This window comes from Strongylocentrotus purpuratus, unplaced genomic scaffold (genome assembly GCF_000002235.5).
Source record: "Strongylocentrotus purpuratus isolate Spur 01 unplaced genomic scaffold, Spur_5.0 spur5_scaffold_2, whole genome shotgun sequence".
Lineage (NCBI taxonomy): Eukaryota > Metazoa > Echinodermata > Echinoidea > Camarodonta > Strongylocentrotidae > Strongylocentrotus > Strongylocentrotus purpuratus.
Genome location: NW_022145605.1, coordinates 10548758 through 10566463, shown reverse-complemented (window position 1 = coordinate 10566463; position 17706 = coordinate 10548758). Strand labels below are relative to the sequence as shown.

The 17706-nt window shown below is 39.0% G+C and overlaps 1 protein-coding gene across 7 annotated transcripts in view; it reads right to left on the bottom strand.

Annotated features, from left to right (window-relative positions):
* The window catches only part of LOC578834 (RIMS-binding protein 2), a 96508-nt gene that overhangs the window by 31068 nt on the left and 47734 nt on the right, over positions 1-17706 (bottom strand). For all 7 annotated transcript variants that reach the window (XM_030991629.1, XM_030991630.1, XM_030991633.1 and 4 more), the window contains exons 5-6: positions 7312-7416; positions 1470-1651 (exon numbers count right to left, since the gene is read on the bottom strand). In XM_030991629.1, the coding sequence (XP_030847489.1) occupies positions 1470-1651; positions 7312-7416 (287 nt within the window). The remainder of the gene's footprint in view (positions 1-1469; positions 1652-7311; positions 7417-17706) is intronic.

Sequence of the window (17706 nt, the reverse complement as noted above, 5' to 3'; positions counted from 1 at the left end):
TTAATGAGATAAAGTATTTATTCTCTTTCTAGTGAGATATCTTTTCACATATTGGGAAGTTTGTTTCTCTATCTATATAGCACATAGTATATACACTTCATTAAAGTAACATTAGATATAATCTATGTGATAAGGTTATACTCATGTAAATATTCCTGTATCTTGACTGACAAACCCTATCATTTAGGCAACATGAGAGCACATTAATGCATTTTGTCTGAATACTGAAAACTAGTTTGCTAGCGGATATAAAGAAGGGATTGTTCTAGAGATCCTATAGTATATGTACATGTATCAATATCATTACTTGGTACCCTGGGTTGGTGAATACACTGACAAGAAGGGGGATGCTATATAGTTATTGTATGAATACCGCTTTATTAGTTTGGATCTTTGTAATATTATGAGTGATTAGAATGATGGAATAATTACCAAAATGGATAATAATATTTCTTCAAAGGCAGAGTATTATACAGTGTATTACTCACATATTTAATTTCATTATACAGTGTAATTATATAATTTGGAAATCATTTATTCATTCATATCGTTGTGTGAAGTTGTGAACCCTGCATACAGGTAACATGTATTTTACAGGGTTTGTATTGACTCTAATAAAAAGATACTTGTTGTAAGTTATATTTTATGTTATATCTTTTCTTTCTGTATACTTTGATATATTAGTGTTTTCATTGATTGATATCCCAGAAGTAATGAGCTTTTAACTTTCCCTTATTCTAAAGAGGATCACTGTATTCTTCACCAGCTTGCCAACTGAATTGTCCCTGCACAGCCAGCCTGCAGATGTTAACAGGATATTGGAAGGTTGATAAGTTAGATAAATATATATGCATGCCAATAGCTCAACAGGATCATCAAGTTCACCTCTATATGTAGACACAAATTAGTTCTCAATAGGGACTTTTAGATTTGCACGAAGACAATGTGGATTGCTACGGTCGACGTCCTTTTTATGCACTGCCTTCAATGGACGTCACAGGTTTCAGTCCACGCAAATCTAAAAGTCCCTAATGCCAACATGCTGTTGAGCACGCCATTAAGCTCGCAGCCATTTTTTTTCCACAAGATTGTCGACGAACTCGTTGACGAGCTTGTCGACGAACTCGTACGAACTCGTACGAACTCGCCAACGAGCACGCCAACGAGCTCGCCAACGAGCTTATCGGCCAGTGACGAGCTGCATATTTGGAGCACGCCAACAAGCTCGCCAACGAGCTCGTCAACGAGCTCGCGTGCATGCTCGTAGCTAATTTGCATATTTGGAACGAAACGAGTTCGTCTGCGAGTTCGTCTGCGAGTTCGTCGACGAACTCGTGGGCGAGCACGCTGACGAGCTCGCGTGTTAGCGTACTGAAATTTGTATAGGGGTTGAACCCGCAACTTTCATACAGCGAGTCCTAAAGCCTGACAACTAAACCACCCTAGCATCACTACCTATACACACATACCTCGACCCGGAAGACACAAGCGTCTGCAGCTGTGAGTGTGTCTGCTGGCGGAGCCCACTCAGCTCGGCAGCGTTCCTACCAGAGTTCTGACGGGTCTCAGTCCACTGCTTCTCCAGGTTCTGGACCTTGTGTTCTAGTCTGGACACGACATCTCGGTTCTGAGTCATGACCTCATCCTGGGCCTGGTAAAGACAGAAAAGAAAGAAAGATGATTAGGGGATGAAAATAGAAAATAGGATGTCACAACTGAGGGTGTTTCACAAAATTTGACATCATGTGACAAATGACAGTTTTTGTTATAAGCTAGTGAAATCCTTGCTTCTGATTGGTTATCAGCAGATTCGTCACTGATATTTGTAATTTGTCATTGAAAAAAGGCTTTGTGAATCGGGTCCCTGGTATGTAGTTCATTTGTTGACCAGCCTGCATTTTGCAGATTTTGTTTCCTACAGACACGCATGTTCATAATATGTATTTATACATTGTTCATTCTCTCAATCCAAATTATTTTTACACAAATGTTTTGCTTAAGACGTCAAAGTATGGCTTCAATAGATCTGCATTAAAAAAAGAACAGGAAGAAAAAAAATTACAAAAGGCCCTTCGATGTTGCATAGTCAATTTTATGAAACATCTGTTATCAGTGCCTTTTTGTTGCAAAGATTTGCATTTTATTTTCTCATTGTTCTAGAGATTGCCATTTTTTTCTATGATCCATCATACCATGGGCGTAAATCCTTACGTAATACCTATTGTTCAGGGGGGGATGAATGAATAGATCATCCCCCCCCCCTGAACAATAGGTATCAATTGCAGATTTATGCCCATGCATCATACTATTTAAAAAAGAAAAGAGTATAGGAATAATGACAAAAGAATGATGTTCAAATTAAAGACCTTGAGTGACAACAATTATAAAAATTCATTCATATGTATTCTACTCATGTTGTTCATATCACAGATTATCACTGAGCAACATGAATACAAAATGGCTGACAAAATAGTCCAGCTTATTAACTTTTCACTCTCTAAAAAACTGATGGAGCTCTTCCTAGAGCCATGTCAGCTGCTGAGAGCCAGAAGGGCATTAACTCTGTGTATATAGCGATATGATCCAATGTCCTTCTTCCTCTCAGCAGCGGAGGATATATAGATGCTTGGAATAGAAGGTCCTTTCCCAAGACCCTAGAGTGTCAAGTAATAAATAGCTTCAATTACTGCTAGAAGGGAAGAGGTTTCGGGGGCCAACTGATGGGAGCGGCCACTCGTGTCCTTACACCCCTCTGGGCTCTTCACCTGTAAAGCTGTAGACTGGAAAAAGCTATTTGGGTGCTCATTAAATGAAATGCCGAGAGCACTTCCCATCATGCAACAGTTTTAATCTAAGCACCCCACGCGATCTGTTTCATGTGCTTCCTCGCCTTTCATCATGTATCTTCCTTTTTTCTTCATATCCTCTTCTCTTACTGCTCAGCGGATGATGGCATGTTGTTCTTTCTTTACCGCCTCTCCCTTTTCTTTACAAAAACAGTGGGTTCTCATGAAGCGAAATGCCACAAGCACTTCCCACAATGCAACAGTTTTAATCTAAGCAATCCACACAACCTGTTACTTTCTCCAGGAATGTGAAATGGACTAACCATATGCCATTTCATTTGGCCAGGGCAGTTTTTACCAAGCTACGTGTGAACAGGGCTCAATACAGGAATGATTAACCCTAACACCCGACTCACCGATGGGAGTTCTTGGGTTAGGGGAGCACTTGAACTCAATAGGCATCTCTTCACAGGCCTACCACCTGAAATGTGCTTCAGTCAAATGAAGTAATAATGAAACTGGGGGCTATGATACCTTTAAAGCGGTTCAGTTTACCATGCCATATGTAAGCGAGGCTTTAAATAAGAGTTACAACCCTGGCCTAGGCATACTGCTCATAAAGGAGGCTGCTTGGGTTAGGGTAGCACTTGAACTGAATAGGCACCCACACCAGGCCCGACACCTGAAATGTGCTCAGGGAAAATGAAGTAATAATGATGAAACTGGGTGACATGATACTTTTAAGAAGGTCTGGTATACGGCACTTTACGTAAGCGAGGCTTTCAACAAGAACTATTAACCCTGGTCATAGCAACCTGCACACTGTGCACACCACTTGGACAAGGGGGCCACTTGAACTCACCAACACTCCCTCCACAGGCCGGGCACCTGAAATGTGCTCCCGTAAAATGAAATGAAGATGATTAAAATAGGGGATATGTTACTTTGAAGAAGGTTTTGGTCGGTCTACGACACTTTATGTAAGCGAGGGTTTCAACAAGAACTATTAAGTCTAGTCATAGCAACCTGTATACCTACATGTAGGTGAATGCTTGGGTATAGGGGGTCACTTGAACTCAACGACCCTCCCACCTCAGGCAGGACACTAGAAATGTGCTCCAGGAAAATGAAGTAATAATGATGAAACTGGTGTATATGATACCTTTAAGAAGGTTACGCTAACAAATAGCAAAAAGAGCTTTCTTTTCACATCAACAAGTGAAAGCTTTTAAAGGCAGATGTAGATTTGGGAAGATAGTCAAGGATGGGGATCGTCATTTGAGTCTTACAGATAGATTTTACTTTAGGGTGTAACCTGCTAAAAAAACAAGTTCGTTTTTTCTTTTAAAAGGAAATATTGAAGAACAAACATTTTTTTTTTTACTTGCTCACAAGATAAATATATTCTTCAATATAAAATTGTATTTTGACATTAACAACATATTGCTCATAGTCCTACATAAAATCTTCTACAAAAGACAAATCTTTAATAGAGATAGTAATGTTATAGGTAACTTTCCAAAGGCAGTTAGGAGGAATAACTAGAATTGACAATTATCTTTTGAAACAAGAAATTCTGACAAATAATCTTTTGGGTAAGATTGTTACTTAGAATGGGCTTACAATTTTGCCAGAAGGATCATGATTTCATTTTGTTTCATGCGTTAGATTATCAAGTGAGATCAAGGACCATTATAAAAGAAGCAAATTCAACTTATAACCTATGATTTGCTTCATAACATGGATTGCTGCTTTTCAACTTTTGTCTCATCATCGAACCTTATAGAGTACTCGAGGAAATAACAGTTTCAGATTCATTTCTAGAGGCAAATTTATAATTTTCCAATTATAAGAATGAATTGATATCATTTGCGTGCCCCACAGGGATCTGTAGCCAATCACTGATTTGCCTTGGACTTTTGTGCGGAGGAATGGAGGTCTGTAATGAAGGGTTAAGAAGCGAATTTTCTGCAAGACAGAAGGAGAGAAGAAAGGAGAATAGAGAGAAATGTATGGAGGATGACCCAGAAAAGGAGAGAGAGAAGGAGGGAGGGAGAGGAGAGAGAGGGGAAGGAGAGAAGGAGAGAGAGAAAAAGAGAGAGAGAAAGAGAGAGAGAAAGAGAGAGAGAAAGAGAGAGAGAAAGAGAGAGAGAAAAAAGAGAGAGAGAGAAAGGGAGAGGAGAGCGAGAGGAGAGAGAGAGGAGAGAGAGGAGAGAGAAGGAGAGAGGAGAGAGAAGGAGAAAGGAGAGAGAGAGAGAGAGAGAGAGGGAAAGAGAAGGAGAGAGAGAGGAGAGAGGGAGAGAGAGAGAAAGAGACACACAGAGAGACATAGATAGAAAGAGAGAGAGAGAGAGAGGGGGGGGGGGGGGAATAAAAATAGTTGAGAGATGACACACAGAGAGAGTGTTTGAAAGAAATAGAGAGATGGTAGTAGGAATAGCGAGAAAAGAAAGGCAAACAAAAAGAATGAAATCGAAGAGGAAGAAAGAGATCATACAAATAACATGACAAAGCAGAAGAAAGGATAACAAAAACGAAGAACATAATTGCCAGCATTTACAAAACTTCAAGAGAAAATGATATTACAATGAAAGGAATAAAAACAAATGAGAAATATGGACATCAACAAAAAATCATCGCCGTCACCTTCCACGAAAGAGCACGGCTGTGTCCCTTTGAGCACTTGAGGGAAAAACTGAAATTACTTTGATTACATCTGAAGGCTTGCTCTTTATGACAACCAGAAAGAAGTGTGGTTGCTCTTACCGCCCTCTAGCACTGACACCTGAAAGGTGTAGACGAAAGGCTGATATCCAAGTCCCAGTAAATCACAGAGAAGATTGAAAGTGGACGACAAAGCTAAGAGGCAGTGAGTGATGATGGTTATATGCCTCGTCTTTATAGAGCCATTTAGTCAACAAGTATGTTTTTTCTTGAAGAAAATGGGAAGAGTCCAGCCATGCGACTTTATAGGATCATCTCATACAACACCCAAAGAATAATGCAAATGCAGTATGTCAGAATAAATATGCAAACGACTTTGTATTAACAACTCCCCAAAGAAACAAAGCAACTTTTTAAGTGCAAGGTACATATTTTATTTTTTTTTAGAACAGTTCACAGTATTGAGCCCAAATAAGGAGAAATGGGAGAATGAAAATTATTTTCCAGTGAAATTCTGAAATTGATTAATTAGATGGTTTAGTTTACTGGTTTGTTTTTCCCTAAGAAAACATGTGTATGCTTGCAAGTAAGCAATCATAGACAGATGGCTCTAAGTCCTCTCTGGGGGACGTGGTAACAAGGATTGATGTTTTTGACACCATAGGGTACTTGCGCAATGAGGTGGTTTCAAACCTGACATCTCCTGGTTACGAGACCACTGCTCTACCAATGAGCCACTGAAGTTAATGACCTTCTAGCTCTTGCAGACAACATAAGATTCAGTACTCTAAACAGGCTTTTAAATGGCCTCTTCTTTCTTCCTTTGAATACACTTTAAGAATGTACCCCTCTCTATTGCGATGTAGGTCTTCATGAATCCTCACGAAACTCAGAGGGTGAAAGAGAGGAATGTGTTTATTTTCTTACTCGGAAGCATGGATATCTGATCCTTGTTCATCTCTTGAATAATGATGGATACCGATATCAGATAACAATCTCTATGTATCAGTGAGTGTTTTAGCTTGATGATACTGGTTTTATCATCTACATCTCTTCTCAAGAAATCACTCAATAGAGCGTGGTCTGCACTTTCTCTGTCCTCTGCAAGGTTACTTGCCTTTGTCTCTCCTTTAACTTGTACTTCTTATCTGTATCAATATCCCTTGCTAGTTGGGAGCCAGAGAGAGAAAGGGGGGGGGGTCGTCAAATTTAGTACCTTTTTCATTAGACAAACATAAAAGGTAGTCATAGATTCAGAAATCCAGTTTCAAAGAAACAGCTTCTCATCTAACCAAGATACACATTGACTAGAACAAGTTCGGGTCCACAGCAGACAATGTTTCTCATCTCATCTCAAACACTATAGAAATTTTTTAAAATCTGTTTTTCCGCTTCTGCTTTTTAATCTTCGCTAATGCATCATGTATTTTTATTGAGACAACTTTTAACTTCTTAAAACATAAAATTTAACTGACACAACTTTGTAATGCCTGCACTCCTTCTCTCGCACTATCTGCCCATTTGGATATCTCTCTTTCCCCTTCTCATTCTCTCTCTATTTTTTCTTTTTTCCTATCTCAAACCTTAGTTCCCTTCCCCACATTCAATCTAAAATTGTATTTCTTCCTATTGATATTAATAATTTTCTTCTATCCCTCCTGATTGTCTTTATAGTCCTCTTTTCCTTCTCTCCCTCTCCATCTCTCTCCATCTCTCTCCATCTCTCTCCATCTCTCTCTCTCTCTCTATCATCTGATCTCCATCCCTCTCCTTTTCTCTCTCCCCCTCTCTCTCTCTCTCTCTCTCTCTCTCTCTCTCTCTCACTCTGTCCCTCTCTCCACCTCTCTTCCGTTCTCCTTACCATTTGCATCATTCTGATCTCACTCTGCCTTTCCTGCAGGTCTCTAAGCGCCTCCTCATAATCTCTCTCAAGCTGCTTTCGCTTTTCCTCAGATGCCTGCATCAGCTGAAAAAATAAGGAAAAAAGACAAATAAAGAGCACATTCATGAATTTGCCGCTTAGAAATATGTAAATTAATGCAGTGAATTTCATTTACCCACAAGTGTATAATTCACCTGCATTATGCAGCCAGAGATACTAGTTTGTAGAGCTACTTTATAGGAGCTTGTGGTTTATGAAAATTCATATGATAAATAGAAATTGGAGGGCAACATGCTGGGCAGAGCAAAAATAAAATAGTGAAAGAGAGAGAGAGAGAGAGAGAGAGAGAGGGAGCCAGGAGGGAGAGAGGAAAAAGAGAGTCATTTATTTGAAGGAAAACATGAAGAATCCAAAAGAGAGAAAGAATTTAGAATGGAGAAGAAAAATTGAGAAAAAAGAGAAAAAGAGGTAAATAAATGAAATAAAATAAATTTGATGTTACATACTCCGATATATTGAGTTAGACTGAGTTAGACTATGGCAGCCGTGCTAAAGCCAGGGTAATAATCGGGAGCGCCAGGAGGTTCAAATCTGACTGACATGAGCGCTATACAAGAACCCACTATTATTATTATTATTATAAATAATACAGACATAACAATAATGAGAACTAAAAGGAGATGATCATCGATTTCAGTATCATTTTCATTAGACAAACATAAACAATAGTCAGATTCAGAAATCCAGTTTCAAATAAAGAACTTCACATCTAACTAAGATACACATTGACTAGAATAAGTGCCACAAATCAGTGAGATACTGTTGCCAAGTTAGTGAGTACTGAGTAGGCAAATTTGCTCCTTATTGTCAAGACCTTGTCAATAGAAGCATATTTGCCTACTTGTAATCAACTAATTGCAAATCACTTTGGCCAATTTGATTTTTTTTTTTCCTTCCTTTTTTCATTCTAACTACGGAGACATGTTTAACAAATTCAAAACTAACCTACAATGTTGGAAAGAAGTGGAAAGGTTAATCATTAGAAAATGTTGCACAGCATGGGAATGTAGTTGCCAATTTACACAATTTATCTTCCATTTCAAGAGCAAGGATCCAAGAGAATTTCGACAAGGCCCAACAAATGTCTGTTTGGAGCCGGAAGGACATTAACTCATAACATGTTACACAGAGTTAATCATTAGCAGAAGATAGCACATCATGAGAATAGTTGCCAATTTGCAAACTGGCTTTCATTTGAAGTGCATGAGGACCCAGGGAGGGTATTTTCAAAATTCTCCTAGGAATGGCCTCACAGAGATAATGAAACAAATTGCACTGATTGTCTGAGCGGCGCCTAAAACACTTGTCTTTGCCTAGTTCAGACATCGGCAATGATTGAAGATACAACTCTTCCATATACATCTTACAGTACAATAAATGTGCCGCTGCATGCAAAAACACGAAGACATGTATGTCTCGTTTTGAATCTATTTGTTCTTCTCTCAAAGCAAAGCCACAGCTTAGCCATCTCAATAAAGACAGATTACGATGATGTACACTGGAATACATTTCCTCAATTTGTTCACTGAAAAGGGAATAGTCTGGTGGGATTCCAAACAGTTTCATCAAGGGGGGATGCGGCCGTGTGCTCTGTAAGGCGAGCACTGGAAATTGAGCAAGGCCAGATACTTCTTCTACCTGTTGACTCTTCTATCAGAACTTGTTTACATGGCCCACGTGAAGCAAAATGCGGGGAAATTACAGACGCAAGGCGTGCATGACGAATGGGCCGGCGGTTTCATCGCACGTTATGAGGAGCCACGTTTGCGTTGGCACGTCAGCATGTCGGAGAGTCTGTCACCGACTAAGACAGGTGCAACCGCAGTCAATATAGAAATTGATTACTAGTGTGTAAAAATAGAAATATCTGTACTGTCAATTTAATAACATAGCTGGAATGTAGCAGTGTCATTGTGCATTTAAGGGTGTTGTGTTATGAACCGTCATTCAAATTACTTACGTCATGAAGGTGCATTTGAATTATTTTACTTTGTTCAAGTTCTAAAGCCTTTGTTGAATTTTAGCAAATTTGAAACCCTAGAACGCCATCTCTAAACAGATGTCTACATTTGTCTTGCAAAGTCTGTTTATCGATTTCGCGCAACTTATTCTTGAATGACTTTGGTCCAATCAATAAGAATATTAAGATATTGTGTTAAAAAATTGTACCAATGAAAAACATAGAGGGGCATGTCATCTATGGATAAAGTTGCCATATTTTATATCAAATGAATTGAATAAAGATGAAATAGGCAGAGAAGGTTTTGCATTAAGATGCTCACTGATTTTAAACAAAAATCAAACATCTGTTATCACATGAAACAAGACAAAATAAGAAGAGGGAATTTGGGAGGAGATTGCGTATGGACTATGGATATTTGGTTGAGCACATCAACCAGAATTCAAGAGGTTTGGTTTGAAGCATGTGACTGTGAATATTTTGGGAAGAAGAGACCCTGATAGTGAGCCTGCAGAGATACCTGTTGACATTCTTAAAGGCCCACTGCACTACTTGTAGCTACTTGCGCCCTCTATATAACAAACAATGCCTAATCGGTGACCATTGGTCCCCCATGATCCTCTTTTTATTATGTTAACTGAGAGCCGAGTTGATGAGATAACTACCTGTCCAGTGACCTTGCAGGGCAGTCTAATCTCTCCTGTAAACTACGGCAGATAAGCTTTAAAGGCTCTACTACAAGATCCAGTAGTAAGCCTGTTTTTGCATAGAGGAATATCATTTATGTCGACATCTAGAGAACATAAAGTCCAAATGGAAAGGGGTTGTTCAAAACAATGGCTCCACGGTCAATAACCCACACTAAACTTAAAAACTAAACACTATTCTTAACTAATACCTTGTATCAAACACTATAACTAACCCTAATGCTACATTTCTGATGAAATAAGGCCTGTATAGCACCAACAGAACAAAAAAGGGGTTGAATGTAAATGTATGGTTTCTTGCAATCACTTAGATATATGCACTTTAAAGTAAAAAATGTATTCCTTTTTCATCCAAATGAGATGGTCACTTTCAATCGTAACAAAAACATTGGACAATTTTTAAAGCTGAACAGGTAAGGCCATGCGATTTCCTCTTACGTTTGGCAAATTCCCATGAAAATTTACAATATAACACAGGAAAGTGGTGGAATTTATAATAGCTGAAATTTGACTTGTGCTTTGGCATTTCAAGATGTTTTCAGAATTCACGGGACCACTTGATGAATATCCTTGTATTGCACTCAAGTTCCGGGTTTTATAAAATTTTAGTGGTTTGGGGGGGCACCTCTTTAGTTACATTGGCAGTATGAAAATGTCTGCAACATCTTCCCTTTCAAAAACCCTTAATGATTCAAAATTGTGCTCAAAACATTCATGTTTATTCAACCATTCTAGGCGGAAAGATTCTAGTGTAATTTAATCGTGATGGAAGCATATTTGCTCACTAAGCAAATGTGAAGCAATATCTGTGGGTAACTTAATCATCCATGTCTCCGTCACAAGGGAGTTGATAATGTTCATTCCCCGACTAGTCAATGACTTTGCTTTCAGAAAGCAGCGGTTTGGAGAACTTCCTGGGGATTGTTTGTCGAAGTTTCCAGAACCCACTTGTAAGAACATTGCCCTCTTCTCCATGGGCCGCTGGTCGGTTAGAGGGGAGCAAGACGGATGTTTCCAAGGTTTTGTCTGAAAGCTAAAGATGTTTGGTTAGAAGTAATCAAATAGGAGGTTCTCAATCAAATGACTATCAACTATGTCTCAAGAGCTTGAAGATAAATGCAGGGACAAGAAAATGAGCAGATAAATGCTGCATGCTGGAAGGATTGGCCGTGCTTCTATTTACAAACATACTTCAATACCTCTTAATCAAGATCATTTCATTTGCAGATCACCCCCCCCCCCCCCCCCATTCCTTTTCTTTTCAAAATTACAGACTGGGCTGCACACTTTCTGTTTTTCTTATTTGACAATAATATCCATGCAATATCTCCAAAGGCAATCAATGTTTACAGCCCAAGATAAATGCTTACACTGCTACAACATGTATGAGAAATGGAAGATCATGCAATTAGAAAAATTAAGAGGGAAAAGCCCCCAAAACAAGGAAAAACAGAACAAGTATTTTCAATATTTTTAAATAGCTTTTTCTGTGTTATACATGAAAGGTCCATATTTGTCATTAGCTTTCTCTTCTTCCGTTATGCCTATTTCGACTTCCCACCCAACTATGAAGTACCGAAAACTTCCTGGTTGTCAAAATATTAGAACTTGCATCCTTCTGCCTTCAACAACCTGTATTATTTTCTCTGCTTTTCATCAATACAAGCTAGTCAAGACAAATTCCTTATTTTTTTTCTATTTTTTGTTTGCCTAAGGTGTCTTGTGGTCATAACTACAGACATTTTCTGCTAGGCAGTGGCAGATTAGCATTAACGATTGTTTCCTGACAATAGATGGATGCATATCTGGAGCAATCTGACAGAGATGTTCTGCGACAATATGACCCTGCGTTACTTGGTGGCTCTGCAATCAATTTCCTACACTAGCTGGATTCCGTGGTGAACCCTGGGCCAAAAAGTATAACCCTAGCCCTAACCCTAGCCCTAACCTAAACCTATTGTGAAGCCCAATATCAACCATTCAATAACTCTGTATCTCGAACAAAATACAGCCCAGGGGAAATGATGAATGAATGAGGCAGTGAGACAGAAATAGTTGTGATTGGGTATGGGATAGGTTTAGGGTTAGGGCGAGTGGAGGTGTCTTGGTATAGTGGTTCGCTCACTTGACTCTCAATCCCAGGATTGAGGGTTCGAATCCCAGCCTAGCACTAACATCCTTTGGCAAGACGTTAATCCATGTTTGCTACCCTGCACCCAGGTGTATAAATGGGTACTTGGCAATCGCTCTCAGGAAGAACAACGTTGAAGCTGATGAAGCTTACCCAGGTAAACTTAACTATTATTATTATGGGCAGGATCCATACATGCATTTCATGATCTTTTTGGTTGGATATCGATCTGGTAAGTTTAAATTCAACCTGTCTAGATGCCGTATAAACCATTATCAAACTTCTAATCCACTATAAACACTAAACATGGTGTTTGTAGTCATATTGGCAGAGGAGTGGGGGGGGGGGGGAGTGGTCACAAAGATATCACTTAAAATAGAAAAATGTCATGAGAAATTATAGGCTGCATGTTTTTTTTGTTTTTTTTAAAGGAGCATTAAAATGAAATGATTTGAAGATCACTGATTGAAAGCTTCAGGATATAACAAAATACTATAATTTATGTTGAAGAGGAAGAATATTTAACACACATTTGACGCATTATTCTGTTCCACACAGGAACACACTACAGCCCAGAAAGTATCTACATTGAAGTGACAAATGAAGTGCAAATGTGAAAATGAATTTGAAGCCTATTTAACATAATTTACTCTGACAGAGGGCTAACAATGCCAAACATTTTGATCTTTAACAAAATAAATGATGGTATTAGTTTCACTATTCCACTATTCACTATTCTACTGTACTACTGATAATTCTTTCTGTTTAAATATCTAATGCAATAACAGAGTCTCTGAAAATCGGATTGCTTAAAATGGTTTTATTAGAATCAGTGAATGGAATGCATTCGGATCGTAGGGAGTGAGGTAGGCTTAATTCGTCTTTGCCTACAATGGTTTTATTGCAATCAGAGAACATATGCAAGTCTCCTCAGGCTGCAGTCTGTGGTTGACAATGCCTCAAGGTCCTAGCCACAAATGCTCAAAATATATCTCTCATTTTGGGGACCGAATTAGCATAATTGATTGGCTTGAAAATAAGGCAGAAACCCAGCCAACTCAAAGATTACACAAATTCTGATTCACAGCACGCAGCCTTTCAGCATATTCTGTAGAGCGTGTCTCGTTTGGGTGGAGATTCATAGTCAAGGAACTTGGGGATTAGAGGGAGATAATAATTGTCCAGGGCAGTTACGCTAGAATCACCATACACTGTGATATATACATGATATATAGACCATGCAGCAGGTGTCCAAAGAACATGTCTTGTATGACCATGGGGGTGTTTCACAAAGATCCTAAGTCAAACTTAACTCTAAGTTGGACTTAAAGATTACGGAGAGCCATTTGTAGCCCTAAAATAAAATATATTCAAAAGCAAAAATTGAAGTATGTTAGACTTTTCATATATTCCACATCAAGAACATGAAATCTCTTTGATAATAGAAAATATGAATGATTTGAATCAACATTTTATGCCTTTTGAAATAACTTTTACAAAATATTTTCAAAGATGGTAATGGCTTTCATAATTTTTAAGTCCAACTTAAAGATAAGTTCAGCTAAGGATCTTTGTGAAACATCCCCCAGTAATGGTAAGGTAAAGTTATGTTATATCCATTGAAATACAAAAAGAAAAAAGGAATATATACAGCGGCTTAATTAAACTTAACCACCAAGTAACATCGAATGAGGGTGTGTGGTATTACTCTCAGAAAAGTTAGCAGGCGGTAAGGTAAAGCAACCCTCCCGTTTTATTTGAGCATGATCGAGGCAGCATTAATTCCCAAAGATCTAACCAGACAGATAGAAGTGGATGGGGAAGGTCTCAATGAAAAGGAGGAGGAAGGAAAAGGAAAAAAATGAAAGTACAATATCCGATCTTCAAACTGTGTTTGAAGCGAGATCGCCATGGCGATACGAATAAGGTAAATGCCTTGCAGGGGTATAGATCGACGGCGCGATGGTAGACGCTGCACGTTACAAGATTACGCATGATTGCCGGGAGATGGAATGAGGGACGATCGGTTGAATGCTTTAACTTCTTGGATGCTATGATATCTGAGATAAGATATCAACTAAAACAGCAGTGTACTAACCATGGTCTCGCATTCACCGGGTACTATCTTACGCTGAGAGGCGAATTAAGAGTGCTGATTCATATCCTGAGAGAGTTAAAGCCCTTCTGGCTCTCAACAGATGATGTTGGTTTGGAGCCAAAAAGACATTAACTCCTATCTTTTTTCTGGTTCCAAACAGACATGCACTGCATAAAGCAAGTTAGACGTAACCTTGAATTATGAAAATAATTGGAATTTTTTCCCTTCACAGAAACAAAAGAACTTATAAAGAATATTCGAGACAAAAAAAACAAACAATGTACCAATCATGTTGCCATATAAACTTGGTAGAGATAAATAATTGCTGAGCAAGAAGCAAACAATGTCTAAACTGTGCCACCCTATAACACATGGTCTCCTGTGTGCAAATGTCAGACTTGCCTTTTTGTACATGAGATTTCAGGTCAGTATTAGCAATTAGATTAATCAATGCAGGGGTCCAAATGATCCATCTACTGAATTAAATACAATTCAGAAAAACTCTGATCCAGTTTTTTCTCCCACTGCGATTCCATAACCAGAACTCCAAGATTAGCTGTCAGCTCTATATAAGGGATGCATGGGAAATGAGAGAGGCTTAGTGAGATATGGTTTTTAAATTGTGCTGACAACGATCTTGAACAAAGTGCCTCTTACTTAGCCTAATCGCTCAAAATCTGCCAAATGTCACTTAAGACGAGTACAATAACGGAGGGAACTTTGGAAGATGCCTCTGGGAAGTATCTGACATTAATGTACCAGCCGTCATGACGGCCGTATCATTGCCATTAGGGAAATAGAGCAGATATTCTATTGAGTGACAAATAGAAATAAGGATAATTCAGACATGTATCTTATATATACTGTTTTGTCTGTTCTGAGCCAGAAGAGTGTTATTTCACACAAGGTTAATGTCCATCTAGCTTTCAACAGATGATCAGTAGAATATTGCAGTTATCAGGAGAAATTGCTACCAGCTGAAGTTTGATTCGAGAATTTGAAGCTTTCTTCTTCTACCTTTTTTAATTGTCACCATACTCTCTTGGTTTTGCATGTACTTTTCTCCCTCTTTATCACTTTCTCCTTTTACCCCTATCTCTCCCTTTCTCCCTCCCTCTCTTTCTATGCCCCCCTCCCCCCCCCCCCCCCCCCCCTCTCTCTCTCTCTCTCTCTCTCTCTCTCTCTCTCTCTCTCTCTCTCTCTCTCAGTATATCTATCTCTCCTGTTACGTTTCTTCTCATCCCTGATTCATCCCCTTCCACATATTTTTCATCCTTTAGTCAGTTTGGAGCCAGAATGACGTTTACTCATATCCTTTAACACAGATTTAACGCCCTTCTGGCTGTGAACTGACACTTTATTCTCTTCTCCCTCCCACTCCCTCCTCTTCCCCTGACATCAAGGCTTAAAAGCGGGAAGTCTGGAAATAAACTATTGATTTTCCACTTAGTCGGGCAGGAAATGGAAGGACCTTTCCAATCAGGAAACAGTTTAGGAATGCTAACAGATTCAACCTTGGAACATTTGTGCTTGATTGAATACGTAATGGTGTTGATTTTTGTTTTCACACGAACAGGAAGGGGTACACGTAGTGGGCAAGATGACAGAGAACAACCCTCAAGACCTAAAAGATGCGAATGAGAGTTGAAGGTCTGAGACAAAAACAACGATGAGGATGATGGCGAAGAAAAAACAAGATGATAATGGTAAAGGGAAAGAGGATGATAGAGGAAGAGAAGAAGGGGTAGAATACCCTCACATAATGAGGATGGTGATGATCAAAAGAGCTTCAATCTTGAGGTGGTCTGAGAAACCCTAGGGTGTTAACTCAAAGTAGAATGACAAGGATTAATCCCTTATGACTCTCAGAAGATGCTACACTTCATGGAACTAAACTATAGATATGCTGTCTCTGAATCAACATCTTACCAAGGTATTGAATAACTACTGTCTTCCTCTCCTTCCATCAAAAAAAGTTGATAAGTTCAAAGAAATTTCTCTTAACCTTGAGCTTCATGAAAGCCTTCACACGTACACTCCAAAAATCAAATTGTGGACTATTCAGAAAGACTGAGAATAATTGTAATAAAATTGGGAAATTCAAGCCCTGCTTCCTGCGACAAAGCATTTGATCTGCGACAGTCTGCCGCGCTAAATTTGGGGCTTCCTTTGTCGCGCTTCGGGATAGCGCAACACCTTTTCTTTCAATTTGGCTCAAGTGTGCTCGACCGCAATCCATATTTTTCGTCTAACCCAGTTTTCTACGATTTCAGGAGGCAGCAAAAGCGGGTCAAAACGAACCCTGGAGAGGGTTACAAGGAGGCACTGTATTAGCTTACGCTCTATCAAACTTTGCCCAAATCAGCACAAATCTTCATGGGCTCAGAAACATGAATTAAACATTCACTTGGGTGGGGGAATGCATTACATAGCATGAAAAATGGTGTTTGCCACTGTTACTAAAAAGGCTACTAAAAACCATGTTAATAGTATTTCTTCTCTAATCTCTTTTTATTGTTCCTTGTCCTTTCATCCGCTGTGTGAGACATTATTATCTTAATATCCTAAGCTCTTTGTTTCAAGATGATAGCTTGTAAATAAATTAAACATCTTCAAAGGTATTTCTTCTACGTACCGGAATTTACCTTTAAGCTGATAAGTCATGTAAATTACACAAAAATAACGATAATCCCTCCCTCCCCTCCCCTCTCTTTCTCCACACCCTTCCTCCCTGCGCTCTCTCTCTCTCTCTCTCTCTCTCTCTCTCTCTCTCTCTCTTTGTTCTCTTCTCTCTCTTCTCTTTCTGTATTGCTCTCCCATCTCTCTTTCCCCTCTCTAGCAACAGTGTTTCAGTCTCTTACTGAAATCATTGATGAATCAATGAGGCAATACTTTTCTAACTCTTTAACTTGCTTGTTAAATACAATTTGATGTTGGTAATACACATGATATTCAACAGGTGAAAGTAACTATGGGGAGTTGTGAAAGATATCTATCCTTATCTTTGTTTTATCAGACCTGACATTCAACACATTAAAACCTGAGCATAAACCTTGAAGAGACCCCCTTCCTTTCCCTCCACTCCCGGCCAAAAGAAGATGCTTTATTAGCTTAAGCTTTACAGACAGGACAAGGCATCATGCATTAAACATCAGAAACATTTGCCAAAGTTCACCTACTTTTAAAACTGCTCTAAGCCTAAACGGATAAACATTGGGCTTGGCAGACTCTTGTCTTATCCAGGGTGGTGACGATTCAGATAGACATCTACAGATCTTCAAGAGCCTCAAAGATCAAAGGTCGCTCGTGGGACTTGACATCAAGGCATACATGAGTACAAAAGAAGGGCCTCAACATTCAGCGCAGAATTCAAGGACTTTGCATTTGACCTTATAGGAATTTTTCAGAGACTTTGGAG